This window comes from Oncorhynchus keta, chromosome 25 (genome assembly GCF_023373465.1).
Source record: "Oncorhynchus keta strain PuntledgeMale-10-30-2019 chromosome 25, Oket_V2, whole genome shotgun sequence".
NCBI lineage: Eukaryota > Metazoa > Chordata > Actinopteri > Salmoniformes > Salmonidae > Oncorhynchus > Oncorhynchus keta.
This window is the reverse complement of record NC_068445.1, coordinates 46,926,341-46,943,351: the sequence shown is the minus strand read 5'-3', so window position 1 is coordinate 46,943,351 and position 17,011 is coordinate 46,926,341. Positions and strand designations below refer to the sequence as shown.

At 47.3% G+C, this 17,011-nt stretch overlaps 1 protein-coding gene across 5 annotated transcripts in view; it reads left to right on the top strand.

The window, feature by feature from the left end:
- Positions 1–17,011, top strand: part of LOC118376955 (zinc finger RNA-binding protein-like) — a 47,799-nt gene that overhangs the window by 18,694 nt on the left and 12,094 nt on the right. For 4 of the 5 annotated variants that reach the window (XR_008079663.1, XM_052479743.1, XM_052479741.1 and 1 more), the window contains exons 4-11: positions 446–626; positions 3,275–3,481; positions 4,081–4,232; positions 4,342–4,428; positions 7,451–7,654; positions 8,312–8,591; positions 14,343–14,518; positions 16,549–16,668. Coding sequence is in view for 4 of the 5 variants with exons in the window: in XM_052479743.1 (XP_052335703.1) it covers positions 446–626; positions 3,275–3,481; positions 4,081–4,232; positions 4,342–4,428; positions 7,451–7,654; positions 8,312–8,591; positions 14,343–14,518; positions 16,549–16,668 (1,407 nt within the window). In the remaining variant the exon portion in view is untranslated. The remainder of the gene's footprint in view (positions 1–445; positions 627–3,274; positions 3,482–4,080; positions 4,233–4,341; positions 4,429–7,450; positions 7,655–8,311; positions 8,592–14,342; positions 14,519–16,548; positions 16,669–17,011) is intronic. The other variant, XM_052479742.1, reaches the window with a different exon arrangement.

Here is a 17,011-nt window from a genome sequence, read left to right as displayed (position 1 = left end):
TACGGCCAAAGGAAGTTTATTATTTACAGTCCTGCACCATTTAACAAGGGTGGGGGAACTACCCCTAGTGGTTAGAGTGTTGGACTAGTAACCGAAAGGTTGCTAGATCGAATCCCTGAGCTGACAAGGTAAAAATCTGTCGTTCTGCCCTCTGAACAAGGCAGTTAATTAACCCACTGTTCCTAGGGCCGTCATTGTAAAATAAGAATTTGTTCTTAAGTGACTTGCCTGGTTAAATAAAGGTTAAAAAATGTTTTTAATCCATGAACGTAGCATTAGCATTAGCTAGCATTAGCTATTTTGAGAGAAGGTTAGAGAATCAGGATACTGTACTTAATCGCCTTGCTTCACATCTTTTATGTTTAAATTAATAATAATAATAAATATGGAAGGTGAAATTATTTTGTTTTCCCCTGACAAACTCCCCTGTGCTCTCCTCATTCAGGACTCCTACTCCTATGTACGGTCTACGGCCCCGGCGGTAACCTACGACCCTAAGCAGTACTACCAGCAGCCCGTAGCTAGCGCTGCGGTAGCCGTACAGCCCCAACCCACGGCCGAGTCCTACTACCAGACCGCCTCCCTTAACACCTCCTGGGACACCCCGTGGAAGAAATCCCTACCAGGTGATGGCGACTTTACACTTTTGCTACATATCGTCATTCCTTTTTTTTTGTGTTTTTCTTGGGGGGGACATTCAATTAGATTGACATCTCTCTTGTCCTTTAATAATCTCATCGTGTAGGCCAGGGGTCTCCAACATTTTCTAGCACGAGACTTTTATTTTTGTATTTTCAAATGGGCAAAGTCTTCTCCTCTACCCTACAACTCTTTCCCCGGGGTCCTTGGTTGTAAAATGTGTTTTCTGTCAATATATTTGGTAAAATAATAGTTAATTATTAACTCTCAAGACCCCATAACATATTTTATTTTTTTTTTATTTTTATTTTTCTGGTTTGGAATTTATTTTCAGTTTTTTACTCTCGGTGTTAATTATTCACGGACCAAATAATGAAATGAATGACTCAGAACAACGTCAATGCTTAAATCTCAACCGAAGAGGGTGGGACGGGGGACGGGGGGTGAATGTAAATTTCCCCCCTTTTTAATTGTGCTTTGTGTTTCTGCTGTTAGGACTGATGCTACACACTTAGCCAAACAATCGACACCCAATTCATACAAATAAATCATCATTATATAGTTCTGTCCAGTTTTAATTGAAAGGTTTTGGGCGGGAAAGTCGGTTTCCCCACAAGACTGCTGTCATTAGCATTGCTAACTGGTTATATACAGAGGGTTATAATGCCTCCACCTGACAGACCAGGACAGTATTGCTGGGAATTCATTGGTAGATATTGTGTTATGTTTGGCTTTTTTAATGTATAAAAATTAAGCCAATTGTGGCTAACCAGGGGTGGGATCATATCGATGTGTCTGATTGGATAGTAGCTGGGATCTTTGTTTATGACAGTTTGCGATGGAACGCATACAAACAAAATCTATGTGGTTCCAGAATTGATTGGCGAGATTCTCATAGGTGGGCTGGTAGTTACTAGATCAGCCTGTTGGGGACACTAGATCAGCCTGTTGGGGACACTAGATCAGCCTGTTGGGGACACTAGATCTGCCTGTTGGGGACACTAGATCGGCCTGTTGGGGGACACTAGATCGGCCTGTTGGGGACACTAGATCGGCCTGGTTGGGGGACACTAGATCTGCCTGTTGGGGACACTAGATCGGCCTGTTGGGGACACTAGATCGGCCTGTTGGGGACACTAGATCTGCCTGGTTGGGGACACTAGATCTGCCTGTTGGGGACACTAGATCGGCCTGTTGGGGGACACTAGATCGGCCTGTTGGGGACACTAGATCGGCCTGGTTGGGGGACACTAGATCTGCCTGTTGGGGACACTAGATCGGCCTGTTGGGGACACTAGATCTGCCTGTTGGGGACCTCTGTGGACACTAGATCTGTCTGGTTGGTGGACACTAGATCTGTCTGGTTGGTGGACACTAGATCTGCCTGGTTGGTGGACACTAGATCTGTCTGGTTGGTGGACACTAGATCTGCCTGTTGGGGACACTAGATCTGTCTGGTTGGTGGACACTAGATCTGTCTGGTTGGTGGACACTAGATCTGCCTGGTTGGTGGACACTAGATCTGCCTGGTTGGTGGACACTAGATCTGTCTGGTTGGTGGACACTAGATCTGCCTGGTTGGTGGACACTAGATCTGCCTGTTGGGGACACTAGATCTGTCTGGTTGGTGGACACTAGATCTGTCTGGTTGGTGGACACTAGATCTGCCTGGTTGGTGGACACTAGATCTGCCTGTTGGGGACACTAGATCTGTCTGGTTGGTGGACACTAGATCTGTCTGGTTGGTGGACACTAGATCTGTCTGGTTGGTGGACACTAGATCTGCCTGGTTGGTGGACACTAGATCTGCCTGGTTGGTGGACACTAGATCTGCCTGGTTGGTGGACACTAGATCTGCCTGGTTGGTGGACACTAGATCTGCCTGGTTGGTGGACACTAGATCTGCCTGGTTGGTGGACACTAGATCTGCCTGGTTGGTGGACACTAGATCTGTCTGGTTGGTGGACACTAGATCTGCCTGGTTGGTGGACACTAGATCTGCCTGGTTGGTGGACACTAGATCTGCCTGGTTGGTGGACACTAGATCTGCCTGGTTGGTGGACACTAGATCGGCCTGGTTGGGGGACACTAGATCTGCCTGGTTGGGGGACACTAGATCTGCCTGGTTGGGGGACACTAGATCTGCCTGTTGGGGACACTAGATCTGCCTGGTTGGTGGACACTAGATCTGCCTGTTGGGGACACTAGATCTGCCTGTTGGGGACACTAGATCTGCCTGGTTGGTGGACACTAGATCTGCCTGGTTGGTGGACACTAGATCTGTCTGGTTGGTGGACACTAGATCTGCCTGGTTGGTGGACACTAGATCTGCCTGGTTGGTGGACACTAGATCTGCCTGTTGGGGACACTAGATCTGCCTGGTTGGTGGACACTAGATCTGCCTGGTTGGTGGACACTAGATCTGCCTGGTTGGTGGACACTAGATCTGCCTGGTTGGTGGACACTAGATCTGCCTGGTTGGTGGACACTAGATCTGCCTGGTTGGTGGACACTAGATCTGCAAAAAGTCAATTTGATGGAAACGTATCTGTTGGGAAAATGTACCTGTTTTAATGTTTTATTTATTTATATTTGCACGGAAACTGTGCAAATATTCACGTCTCTGCTTCTGCAGCTTCTAAAACAGGCTACACCCAGACAAGTCTGGCCCCCTACACCCAGACCCAGCAGACCAGGCAGGTGACAGCCATCAAGCCTGCTGTGCCCTCCACCTTCTCCATCTACCCGGTCTCCTCCACCGTTCAGCCCGTAGCCGCCGCCTCTGTGGTCCCCTCCTACTCCCAGAGCCCTACCTACTCCACCAACGCGGTCACGTACTCTGGTAAGCACGACATGCAAGCCGTAACCAGCATGCACTACCTGCCAACTACCTACTCAACCAACGCAGTCACGTACTCCCAGAGCCCCACGTATAGTACCAACCCCGTCACCTACTCAGGTAAGCATTCAAATACACCTAGGGGTTGGAAAATTGGGCACATCTCCCCCACCCCTCCAAATTCCCTCCCAGGATTCCAGAAATCGCAAGATTTCTGGAAAACCTCTCTGAATTTTGGGATTGTTACTGTAATTAACTTCACCACTGCCTACCCAACTGTCTGACTTCTGGCCTGTCCTCTTAACCTCCTCTCCTCTTATCCCTGGTGTGTGGTCTTAACCTCCTCTCCTCTTATCCCTGGTGTGTCCTCTTAACCTCCTCTCCTCTTATCCCTGGTGTGTCCTCTTAACCTCCTCTCCTCTTATCCCTGGTGTGTCCTCTTAACCTCCTCTCCTCTTATCCCTGGTGTGTCCTCTTAACCTCCTCTCCTCTTATCCCTGGTGTGTCCTCTTAACCTCCTCTCCTCTTATCCCTGGTGTGTCCTCTTAACCTCCTCTCCTCTTATCCCTGGTGTGTCCTCTTATCAATGCCCCCCCCCCAAGGCACCTCGTATTCTGGCTACGAAGCAGCGGTGTACTCTGCTGCCTCAACCTACTACCAGCAACAGCAGCAGCAGCAGAAACAGGCGGTGGCGGCTGTAGCAGCTTCAGCAGCCTGGACAGGCAGTTCCTTCACCAAGAAACCTCCCTTCCAGGTCATACTTCTATTAGTGTTTTCTTACTGTTTTAAGGATATATCTTTTTGGTATCTCAACTGCTTTTATTGTTAAGATTCAAATGAATTATTTACCCCCCCCCTTCCAGAGCAAGCAGCTGAAACCCAAGCAGCCCCCCAAACCACCACAGATCCACTACTGTGATGTCTGCAAGATCAGCTGTGCAGGACCCCAGGTGAGTTTAGTGAACTCCTCTAGCCAGGACCCCAGGTGAGCTTAGAGAACACCTCTAGCCCTCTCTCTAGCCAGGACCCCAGGTGAGCTTAGAGAACACCTCTCGCCCTCTCTCTAGCCAGGACCCCAGGTGAGCTTAGAGAACACCTCTACCCTCTCTCTAGCCAGGACCCCAGGTGAGCTTAGAGAACACCTCTCGCCCTCTCTCTAGCCAGGACCCCAGGTGAGCTTAGAGAACACCTCTAGCCCTCTCTCTAGCCAGGACCCCAGGTGAGCTTAGAGAACACCTCTAGCCCTCTCTCTAGCCAGGACCCCAGGTGAGCTTAGAGAACACCTCTAGCCCTCTCTCTAGCCAGGACCCCAGGTGAGCTTAGAGAACACCTCTAGCCCTCTCTCTAGCCAGGACCCCAGGTGAGCTTAGAGAACACCTCTAGCCGGGACCCCAGGTGAGCTTAGAGAACACCTCTAGCCGGGACCCCAGGTGAGCTTAGAGAACACCTCTAGCCAGGACCCCAGGTGAGCTTAGAGAACACCTCTAGCCTGGACCCCAGGTGAGCTTAGAGAACACCTCTAGCCAGGACCCCAGGTGAGCTTAGAGAACACCTCTAGCCAGGACCCCAGGTGAGCTTAGAGAACACCTCTAGCCAGGACCCCAGGTGAGCTTAGAGAACACCTCTAGCCGGGACCCCAGGTGAGCTTAGAGAACACCTCTAGCCTGGACCCCAGGTGAGCTTAGAGAACACCTCTAGCCGGGACCCCAGGTGAGCTTAGAGAACACCTCTAGCCGGGACCCCAGGTGAGCTTAGAGAACACCTCTAGCCGGGACCCCAGGTGAGCTTAGAGAACACCTCTAGCCGGGACCCCAGGTGAGCTTAGAGAACATCTCTAGCCAGGACCCCAGGTGAGCTTAGAGAACACCTCTAGCCAGGACCCCAGGTGAGCTTAGAGAACACCTTTAGCCGGGACCCCAGGTGAGCTTAGAGAACACCTTTAGCCGGGACCCCAGGTGAGCTTAGAGAACACCTCTGGCCAGGACCCCAGGTGAGCTTAGAGAACACCTCTAGCCGGGACCCCAGGTGAGCTTAGAGAACACCTCTAGCCAGGACCCCAGGTGAGCTTAGAGAACACCTTTAGCCGGGACCCCAGGTGAGCTTAGAGAACACCTCTAGCCAGGACCCCAGGTGAGCTTAGAGAACACCTCTAGCCAGGACCCCAGGTGAGCTTAGAGAACACCTCTAGCCAGGACCCCAGGTGAGCTTAGAGAACACCTCTAGCCAGGACCCCAGGTGAGCTTAGAGAACACCTTTAGCCGGGACCCCAGGTGAGCTTAGAGAACACCTCTAGCCAGGACCCCAGGTGAGCTTAGAGAACACCTCTAGCCGGGACCCCAGGTGAGCTTAGAGAACACCTCTAGCCAGGACCCCAGGTGAGCTTAGAGAACACCTTTAGCCGGGACCCCAGGTGAGCTTAGAGAACACCTCTAGCCAGGACCCCAGGTGAGCTTAGAGAACACCTTTAGCCGGGACCCCAGGTGAGCTTAGAGAACACCTCTAGCCAGGACCCCAGGTGAGCTTAGAGAACACCTTTAGCCGGGACCCCAGGTGAGCTTAGAGAACACCTCTAGCCAGGACCCCAGGTGAGCTTAGAGAACACCTCTAGCCGGGACCCCAGGTGAGCTTAGAGAACACCTCTAGCCGGGACCCCAGGTGAGCTTAGAGAACACCTCTAGCCGGGACCCCAGGTGAGCTTAGAGAACACCTCTAGCCGGGACCCCAGGTGAGCTTAGAGAACACCTCTAGCCGGGACCCCAGGTGAGCTTAGAGAACACCTCTAGCCGGGACCCCAGGTGAGCTTAGAGAACACCTCTAGCCGGGACCCCAGGTGAGCTTAGAGAACACCTCTAGCCTGGACCCCAGGTGAGCTTAGAGAACACCTCTAGCCAGGACCCCAGGTGAGCTTAGAGAACACCTCTAGCCGGGACCCCAGGTGAGCTTAGAGAACACCTCTAGCCAGGACCCCAGGTGAGCTTAGAGAACACCTCTAGCCAGGACCCCAGGTGAGCTTAGAGAACACCTTTAGCCGGGACCCCAGGTGAGCTTAGAGAACACCTTTAGCCGGGACCCCAGGTGAGCTTAGAGAACACCTCTGGCCAGGACCCCAGGTGAGCTTAGAGAACACCTCTAGCCGGGACCCCAGGTGAGCTTAGAGAACACCTCTAGCCAGGACCCCAGGTGAGCTTAGAGAACACCTTTAGCCGGGACCCCAGGTGAGCTTAGAGAACACCTCTAGCCAGGACCCCAGGTGAGCTTAGAGAACACCTCTAGCCAGGACCCCAGGTGAGCTTAGAGAACACCTCTAGCCAGGACCCCAGGTGAGCTTAGAGAACACCTCTAGCCAGGACCCCAGGTGAGCTTAGAGAACACCTTTAGCCGGGACCCCAGGTGAGCTTAGAGAACACCTCTAGCCAGGACCCCAGGTGAGCTTAGAGAACACCTCTAGCCAGGACCCCAGGTGAGCTTAGAGAACACCTCTAGCCAGGACCCCAGGTGAGCTTAGAGAACACCTCTAGCCGGGACCCCAGGTGAGCTTAGAGAACACCTTTAGCCGGGACCCCAGGTGAGCTTAGAGAACACCTCTAGCCAGGACCCCAGGTGAGCTTAGAGAACACCTTTAGCCGGGACCCCAGGTAAGCTTAGAGAACACCTCTAGCCAGGACCCCAGGTGAGCTTAGAGAACACCTCTAGCCAGGACCCCAGGTGAGCTTAGAGAACACCTCTAGCCGGGACCCCAGGTGAGCTTAGAGAACACCTCTAGCCGGGACCCCAGGTGAGCTTAGAGAACACCTCTAGCCGGGACCCCAGGTGAGCTTAGAGAAGCCTTAGTAAGCCCTTGATGATTTTTGTCATTGTTGAACACACCCCTCCTTTCCATTGTGTGCTGAAGCGCGAAGGCCCACCTGAACTCTGAGCTAAAAACGATCTAGAGAACCAGATTTTTACATGTCTCCCCGACCTCCCACCCAGACCTACAAGGAGCACCTGGAGGGCCAGAAGCACAAGAAGAAGGAGGTGGCCCTGAAAGTCTCCCAGAGCAGCAGCAGCAGTAGTGGAGGTGGAGGAGGCTCAGCCCGGGGGACTCAGAACCAGCTCCGCTGTGAGCTCTGTGACATCTCCTGCACCGGGGCAGATGCATACGCTGCACACATCCGAGGAGCCAAGCACCAGAAGGTAGGCTACCTGCTTTAAAAAATGCTTGTTTGAAGCAGTTGTCACAGTTCTTTACATTGTTACATGGACCCAAAGAACCAGACTCTGAGAGGAGTTCCACAATTACAGAGTCATAGTACTTAGCTGTCTGGTATCGTTAGTGTCTAAGCTATCTGCTTAATGGGTCAACAACTCCTATCAAATACTTCCAGGCCTCAGGGCCAGTCTAGGAGGGGAGAAGGATACCACATGATGTTTGGTCACCCAATGAGCACTCGATCTATGACTACATCACTCATCCGGTCAGGTTCCCCTGCTCAGACGTCGCACTGTTTCAACCAATGGTTGCGTGCCACGTCGTTGTCGACTGTGTTCTGTCACCACGTTGCTGACACGTGTGACTCGCTCCGTTAAAATACCTATCCAGGCGTTGTAAGAGCTGGCATGTTTCGGAAACGCCTCCATCTTACAAGTGCCATTTTGGTCACATCCTCTAATATATTCATCCCGATCCAAGTCAACATATATTTTTAGTTTTAAAACTGCTGGGGTTGCATATCAGGGATGTTCTGTGCTGAAGCCCCACTGAAAAGCTTTACATTTACATTTTCCCCGGACTCTCTGAAATGTTTACGGTTGAGAAGTACCGCTAAAATGTCTCTTGTTCCCTGTGTAAAGGTGGTGAAACTCCACACCAAGCTGGGGAAGCCCATCCCCTCTACAGAACCCAATGTCGTGACCCAGACCCCTACGTCAACCACGGCCTCCTCCAAGACCCCTGCTTCCTCTTCTTCCACCCTCACAGGCTCCACGTCCAACTCTTCCTACCTGAAACCGGTCAACATCGTCAGCCAGGGTGGTGTTGGGATTGGCTCAGGTCCAGTTGTCAACAACCTATCAGCAGCCAATGCCACCACAGCCGTCAAGAAGGTCAACACCCCCAAGATCAACTTTGTTGGTAAGAAGGGGCCGTCTTGTCTGTTACATATCTTAAAATATATATATATAATGGGAAGTACTGAAAGACTTGGAGAATCTTTTCCCTTCCAAAAAACTATAAGATATTAAAAAATAAATAATGATATGACTGTTTTGCCCCCTACTGAAATAAGCTTTGCAATGTGGAACATGGTCCCTATTGAATGACAAGGGGCTTGGTCTAGACTAGGTTAGTCTGGTGTTGTGTTGGCAGTAGGGCTTCCCGACCCCACGCCAAAAAATAAAAACAAATATTGGTCGACCGACAGTCCGTTCTTTTGACCAATTGATTGGTTGACCAATTGAAAAATGTTTAAACGTCTATTTTTCCATACACACACACCCTATGTTTTAATAAAATCAACTATATGTAGGCCATTGAGCTTGTCTGTAGCTTTTTTTTTTTTTAAGTGCTTTGATCAAATCATTATGACACACAAATTACTAACGGGGGAAGCCTGACCCTTCCCCTCCTCCCGCCGCTACTGGCCAGATTCTACCGTTTACGCTTCTGAAGTTACCGGTAACGGGCTACACCAGCGATCGGAAACCCTCTTCCATATGGAAGAGTATCTTACCGTTTCTACTGATCTGTGTGCCAGTTGTGATTTTTCATATGCAGATTTTTGTGGAATAGTTTTAAGTCTTCATATCTCAATCATTGTCACGTTTTTAAATCAAAATGATATGAAAATGATAACTTTTAGATTTGTAGCTTCCATTGCCAATATGTTGGTAGTAATGTCACTGCCACTAATAACAACCACAGCACCAGTCAAATTTGTAAGTCGCTCTGGATAAGAGCGTCTGCTAAATGACTTAAATGTAAATGTAATGTCAAAATGGCCAACAATACAGTGCCTTGCGAAAGTATTTCGGCCCCCTTGAACTTTGCGACCTTTTGCCACATTTCAGGCTTCAAACATAAAGATATAAAACTGTTTTTTTTTTTGTGAAGAATCAACAACGAGTGGGACACAATCATGAAGTGGAACGACATTTATTGGATATTTCAAACTTTTTTTTAACAAATCAAAAACGGAAAAATTGGGCGTGCAAAATTATTCATCCCCCTTAAGTTAATACTTTGTAGCGCCACCTTTTGCTGCGATTACAGCTGTAAGTCGCTTGGGGTATGTCTCTATCAGTTTTGCACATCGAGAGACTGACATTTTTTCCCATTCCTCCTTGCAAAACAGCTCGAGCTCAGTGAGGTTGGATGGAGAGCATTTGTGAACAGCAGTTTTCAGTTCTTTCCACAGATTCTCGATTGGATTCAGGTCTGGACATTGACTTGACCATTCTAACACCTGGATATGTTTATTTTTTAACCGTTCCATTGTAGATTTTGCTTTATGTTTTGGATCATTGTCTTGTTGGAAGACAAATCTCCGTCCCAGTCTCAGGTCTTTTGCAGACTCCATCAGGTTTTCTTCCAGAATGGTCCTGTATTTGGCTCCATCCATCTTCCCATCAATTTTAACCATCTTCCCTGTCCCTGCTGAAGAAAAGCAGGCCCAAAGCTGTGTTGCTTTTATGCCAAACATAATGTTTTGCATTGTTGCCGAAAAGTTCAATTTTGGTTTCATCTGACCAGAGCACTTTCTTCCACATGTTTGGTGTGTCTCCCAGGTGGCTTGTGGCAAACTTTAAACAACACTTTTTATGGATATCTTTAAGAAATGGCTTTCTTCTTGCAACTCTTCCATAAAGGCCAGATTTGTGCAATATACGACTGATTGTCGTCCTATGGACAGAGTCTCCCACCTCAGCTGTAGATCTCTGCAGTTCATCCAGAGTGATCATGGACCTCTTGGCTGCATCTCTGATCAGTCTTCTCCTTGTATGAGCTCAAAGTTTAGAGGGACGGCCAGGTCTTGGTAGATTTGCAGTGGTCTGATACTCCTTCCATTTCAATATTATCGCTTGCACAGTGCTCCTTGGGATGTTTAAAGCTTGGGAAATCTTATTGTATCCAAATCCGGCTTTAAACTTCTTCACAACAGTATCTCGGACCTGCCTGGTGTGTTCCTTGTTCTTCATGATGCTCTCTGCGCTTTTAACGGACCTCTGAGACTATCACAGTGCAGGTGCATTTATATGGAGACTTGATTACACAGGTGGATTGTATCATTAGTCATTTAGGTCAACATTGGATCATTCAGAGATCCTCACTGAACTTCTGGAGAGAGTTTGCTGCACTGAAAGTAAAGGGGCTGAATAATTTTGCACGCCCAATTGTTCAGTTTTTGATTTGTTAAAGTTTGAATAAATGTTAAAAATATCCAATAAATGTCGTTCCACTTCATGATTGTGTCCCACTTGTTGTTGATTCTTCACAAAAAAATACAGTTTTATATCTTTATGTTTGAAGCCTGAAATGTGGCAAAAGGTCGCAAAGTTCAAGGGGGCCGAAATACTTTCGCAAGGCACTGTTCATAAAGCCAACAAATAAAAACATTGCAGCCTGCAGGTAGAAAATATCCTGATTTTTAAAAATAAATATCCTATAAAACACATTGTGTGCATGACCTGTCTGCAAGGAACTGAACATTGTACTGACCTGACCTTCGGGCTAGCAAACTTGCAACGTTGTATAAAATATTCTAGGCCCTTGGTTCCTCTCACCAGTAATCTCCGGACAGCTAAGAAATAATCAGGTAGACCTAATTTATGACATTTTTTATGACATTTCCATCGGAGCCTGACACCCCCCCTCCCCCCCGAATGGGAGCGTGCTGGACAGATTTTTGAAATAGGCTACGTTGAGGAACAGTCAGTCTAAATGGATGTAAATTTATTTTTAAACAGACTTTGTTCACTTGCTGTTTTGAGGCATATAAATAATTACTTTGAGAAGCTCCACAGTGAGTTAAGAGAATCAGAATGAGTATAACACCCCCCTTTATAGGACTACATTAATGTGCAGGCCAGGTAGCCTAGGCCTGCTGCTAATGGTAATCAGGTGTGTGTCCTTACTCAAGATTGACATGTGCGGTTCAAACAAAACACTATGAATGTTTTCTCTCTTTTATTCTTGGATTTATGACCATTTCAAACTGAGTTGTAGGTAAGAGTCCTATCAGATGTACCAAAAAATGCATATAATTGAATTCTCATGCTTTATCTACTGGAGGAATTTATTAACTATTTGAATGAATTGACTGGACATGAAGTTTCTTGCCATTACCACAGCTGTCAGGTGGATGGATTATCTTGGCGAAAGGAGAAATGCTCTCTAACAAGGATGTAAACACATTTTGTGAATTTAGCTTGTTTTGTGCAGATGAATTACAGAGTATTTGAACTCAAACCTGGTCAACTGCTTGGAAGATGGCTATGCTCACAAGTATACCACCAACACTCACGTGATTCACTGTGGCCTGGCACAAATCGACCTGTCAATCCCGTCAATCCCGTCAATCCCGTCAATCCCGTCAATCCTGTCAATCCAAATCCTCACCGTCATTGCTGGCGACTGCAAAACAATGTCTTTGTGGAACATTTCAGATTTGTCTTTATTTCATTCATTTTATTTTTTTTATTTTCATTGGACCTTCACTTTACATGTTGCATTTTTATGTATTTCTTCAGTGTAGAACATTCCTACTACATAGTGTGAATGACAATTTTAATGTTTGTTTTCAGATAATCATGCATTTACATTCCAATAGGGCCTCTTTTGAAAACCGCTCTTGAACCGAACTAACATCTGAGACCTGTTGGATCAGAGGGTGAGGGCTAGGGCCACCCCTCAAAATCCCCCCTCAAAATCAAAAGTAACAGTCAGTATCTGGTGTGGTCACCAGCTGCATTAAGTACTGCAGTGCATCTCCTCCTCGTGGACTGAACTAGATTTGCCAGTTCTTGCTGTGAGATGTTACCCCACTCTTCCACCAAGGCACCTGCAAGTTCCCGGACATTTCTGGGGGGAATGGCCCTAGCCCTCACCCTCCGATCCAACAGGTCCCAGACATGCTCAATGGGATTAAGATCCGGTCTCTTCACTGGCCATGGCAGAACACTGACATTCCTGTCTTGCAGGAAATCACGCACAGAACGAGCAGTATGGCTGGTGGCATTGTCATGCTGGAGGGTCATGTCAGGATGAGCCTGCAGGAAGGGTACCACGTGAGGGAGGAGCATGTCTTCCCTGTAACGCACAGCATTGAGATTGCCTGCAATGACAACCAGCTCAGTCCGATGATGCTGTGACACACCGCCCCAGACCGTGACGGACCCTCCACCTCCAAATCGATCCCGCTCCAGAGTACAGGCCTCTGTGTAATGCTCATTCCTTCAGAGTTAAACGCGGATCTGACAAAACAGCGACTCATCAGTGAAGATGTGCCAGTCCTGTCTCGTTCAGCGATGGTGGGTTTGTACCCATGGCCTACATTGTTGCCGGTGATGTCTGGTGAGGACCTGCCTTACAACAGGCCTACAAGCCCTCAGTCCAGCCTCTCTCAGCCTATTGCGGACAGTCTGAGCACTGATGGAGGGATTGTGCGTTCCTGGTGTAACTCGGGCAGTTGTTGTTGCCATCCTGTACCTGTCCCGCAGGTGTGATGTTCAGATGTACCGGTCCTGTGCAGGTGTTGTTAGACGTGGTCTGCCACTGCGAGGATGATCAGCTGTCCGTCCTGTCTCCCTGTAGCGCTGTCTTAGGCGTCTCACATTGCAATTTATTGCCCTGGCAATTTATTGCCCTGGCCACATCTGCAGTCCTCATGTCTCCTTACAGCATGCCTAAGGCACGTTCCGCAGATGAGCAGGGACCCTGGGCATCTTTCTTTTGGTGTTTTTCAGAGTCAGTAGAAAGGCCTCTTTAGTGTCCTACATTTTATAACTGTGACCTTACTTGCCTTCCGTCTGTAAGCTGTTAGTTTCTTAACGACCGTTCCACAGGTGCATGTTCATTAATTGTTTATGGTTCATTGAACAAGCATGGGAAACAGTGTTTAAACCCTTTACAATGAAGATCTGTGAAGTTATTTGGATTTTTACAAATCAAAGATCTGAAGTTTTGGGGGATTTTTACGAAGTACCCTTGAAAGACTGGGTCCTGAAAAAGAGATGTTTTACATTGTTTTTTTTTGCTACACCAAGCAGACAACGCCGTAATCTTAATCGTTAGCATTCCCAAACCTTTTCACTAAGCAACTACTGACTTATATCTGCTCTGTGGCTGAAAAATTCCTATGTTTTTGTTAGAGGATAGCTCTCTGACAGGAATAGATTACAATTTACGACTCTTTGACATCTGGGTCATTCAACTTCAAAGCACCAGAAAGATGCCAATCTCAGATCATTCTGAAATCGTTTCTGGAGTTGGTAACCAACACAATTTAGCGTTCTTGAAATATTTGATCTCTGAGAAATTAAGCTAATTGATTGCACCCAAATTGGCTTTTTTAAATTACATTTTTATACGTTTTTAGATAAAATGTTGTCTGATTGTTGGGTGCGATGCAAAGTTTGGTCCAAATCGGATATTAAATTAAAATAGTAAATTTGGTTGCAATCAATTAGCTCAATTAGCTTAATTTAACCTAAATTAACTAAATGTTTCAGGAATGCTAAACCTACAGGTTTCTAACTAGAAATGATTTCAAAACGATCTGAGATCGTGGGTGTAATGGTATTGCTGAAATGTATATGGGATGACATCTGTTTCCTGTAAAGCTGCAACTCATTGGTGGTTCTCATTCTGGAATTCTTCTTCTCCCAGGAGGAAACAAGCTTCAGACTACCGGGAAAGTGACAGAGGAGGCCAAACCTCCTCTGCCCTCATTGGTCCCCCAGGTTCAGGAGTCCAAGAACGAGTCCTCTGATTCCCTGTCTGCGTCCACCCTGGCTGCCCTGCAGAGTGATGTGCAGCCTGTTGGACATGACTATGTGGAAGAGGTACGGTTGACATCTAGAACAACTGAATGACTGACAGGTGTAGTAGAATGTCCTATTTAAAACACAATAGGTGCTTATTAGAGACATGCTTCTATTTGGCTGTCTATTTCTCTAATGCACACAGCTTTTTGCTCATTTGCATAATTTAATTCCAGCATTTACTGCTAGCATTTAAATACATTTCTTCATTTCCTGCACTACCATTTACCATTTATTTTGTCTTAGTATTACTCTACAATTTTTTATAATAATAATAATTAATAATAATAATAAGTAAGGACTTTAATAATAATTATTCTCACTGTGCATTTGAGCCATTTCTTACTTTCGATCGACTGCTTTCTGGGGTTCTGTACTGAAATGTTTGTCGTTGCCCGGGCTGTTAAAATGGACAGGAGGCTATTTGAGACTCACGGTTTTTAGTTTCTCACCTTTTCTGTTCGTTTCCGTTTAAGAAATGTTTATTAACATAATTGGTGGAATGAATACACCCGATCACACAAACACAGTTCACTTTCATAGCAGCCACGTTGTATTCCTTCTCACCTTTTCCCTTTGCTTTGTGGTCTTCAATGCAGAACACATCAGCTGTATGTGACAAGGAGAGAACCTTTCCAAGCCAATCCGTTACACACAGCCTACATCGTTGTCCCCATATTAGATAACATAACGTCATAGTCAGCACAGCTAATAGAACTAATGTGTTAGTAAACCCTGCATTTTATGCAGTGCTAGCTGAAGCTTATGCTTTCAGTACTAGGTTCCTTATTTTGATTGGGTGGACAACATGTCAGTTCATGCTGCAAGAGTTGGAGGATATCCTCCGGAAGTTGTCATAATTACTGTGTAAGTCTATGGAAGAAGGTGAGAACCATGAGCCTCCTAGGTTTTGTATTGGAGTCAGTGTACCCAGAGGAGGTTGGAAACTAGCTGTCCTCCGTTTACACCATGGTGCTACCCTGCAGAGTGCTGTTGAGGCTACTGTAGACCTTCATTACAAAACAGTGTGTTTTAATCAGTTATTTGGTCACGCGATTATATTTAGTTTAATTTGGGGCGGTATGTGGTTAGTGTTGGGCCAGTAACCGAAAAGTTGCTGGATCGAATCCCTCGAGCTGACAAGGTAAAAAAATCTGTCATTCTGCCCCTTAACCCACTGTTCCTAGGCCGTCATTGAAAATAAGAATTTGTTCTTAACCGACTTGCCTAGTTAAATAAAGAAGAGAATGTAAAATAATGTGTGTGAAATTCAGAGGATGGTCCTCCTCTGAGGAGCCTCCACTGCTGCCCTGACCTCATCCCCAATCGAACACCTTTTGGGATGAACACCGACTATGAGCCGGGCCTAATCGCCCAACACCAGTGTTCCAACATCTAGTGGAAAGCCTTCCCAGAAGAGTGGAGACTGTTCCAACATCTAGTGGAAAGCCTTCCCAGAAGAGTGGAGACTGTTCCAACATCTAGTGGAAAGCCTTCCCAGGAGAGTGGAGGCTGTTATAGCAGCAATGTTCCAACATCTAGTGGAAAGCCTTCCCAGAAGAGTGGAGGCTGTTATAGCAGCAATGTTCCAACATCTAGTGGAAAGCCTTCCCAGGAGAGTGGAGGCTGTTATAGCAGCAATGTTCCAACATCTAGTGGAAAGCCTTCCCAGGAGAGTGGAGGCTGTTATAGCAGCAATGTTCCAACATCTAGTGGAAAGCCTTCCCAGGAGAGTGGAGGCTGTTATAGCAGCAATGTTCTATCATCTAGTGGAAAACCTTCCCAGGAGAGTGGAGGCTGTTCCACCAAAGGGGGGACCAACTCTATATTAATGCTCTTGATTTTGGAATTCGATGTTTGAAGAGCAGGTGTCCACACATTTTTATTTGGTCGTGTGTGGATAGGGGGGGGGAGGGGATGTTTTGTATACAGGGCACATTTTGAAAAAGAGACCTAGGTCTTCACTGTTGAATAATGAAAGCAGTATCTGAAACACGACTAACTTCTATAGCCTTAAAAAAAAAATGTTTTCATGTATTTCCTATCTGTAGGTGCGTAACGATGAAGGCAAGGTGATCCGTTTCCACTGTAAGCTGTGTGAATGCAGCTTCAACGATCCCAACGCCAAAGAGATGCATCTGAAGGGCAGGAGACACCGCCTGCAGTACAAGGTTAGTGGAGTCACTGAAGGGCAGGAGACACCGCCTGCAGTATGAAGTTAGTGGAGTCACTGAAGGGCAGGAGACACCGCCTGCAGTATGAAGTTAGTGGAGTCACTGAATGGCAGGAGACACCGCCTGCAGTATGAAGTTAGTGGAGTCACTGAAGGGCAGGAGACACCGCCTGCAGTATGAAGTTAGTGGAGTCACTGAATGGCAGGAGACACCGCCTGCCGTATGAAGTTAGTGGAGTCACTGAAGGGCAGGAGACACCGCCTGCAGTATGAAGTTAGTGGAGTCACTGAAGGGCAGGAGACACCGCCTGCAGTATGAAGTTAGTGGAGTCACTGAAGGG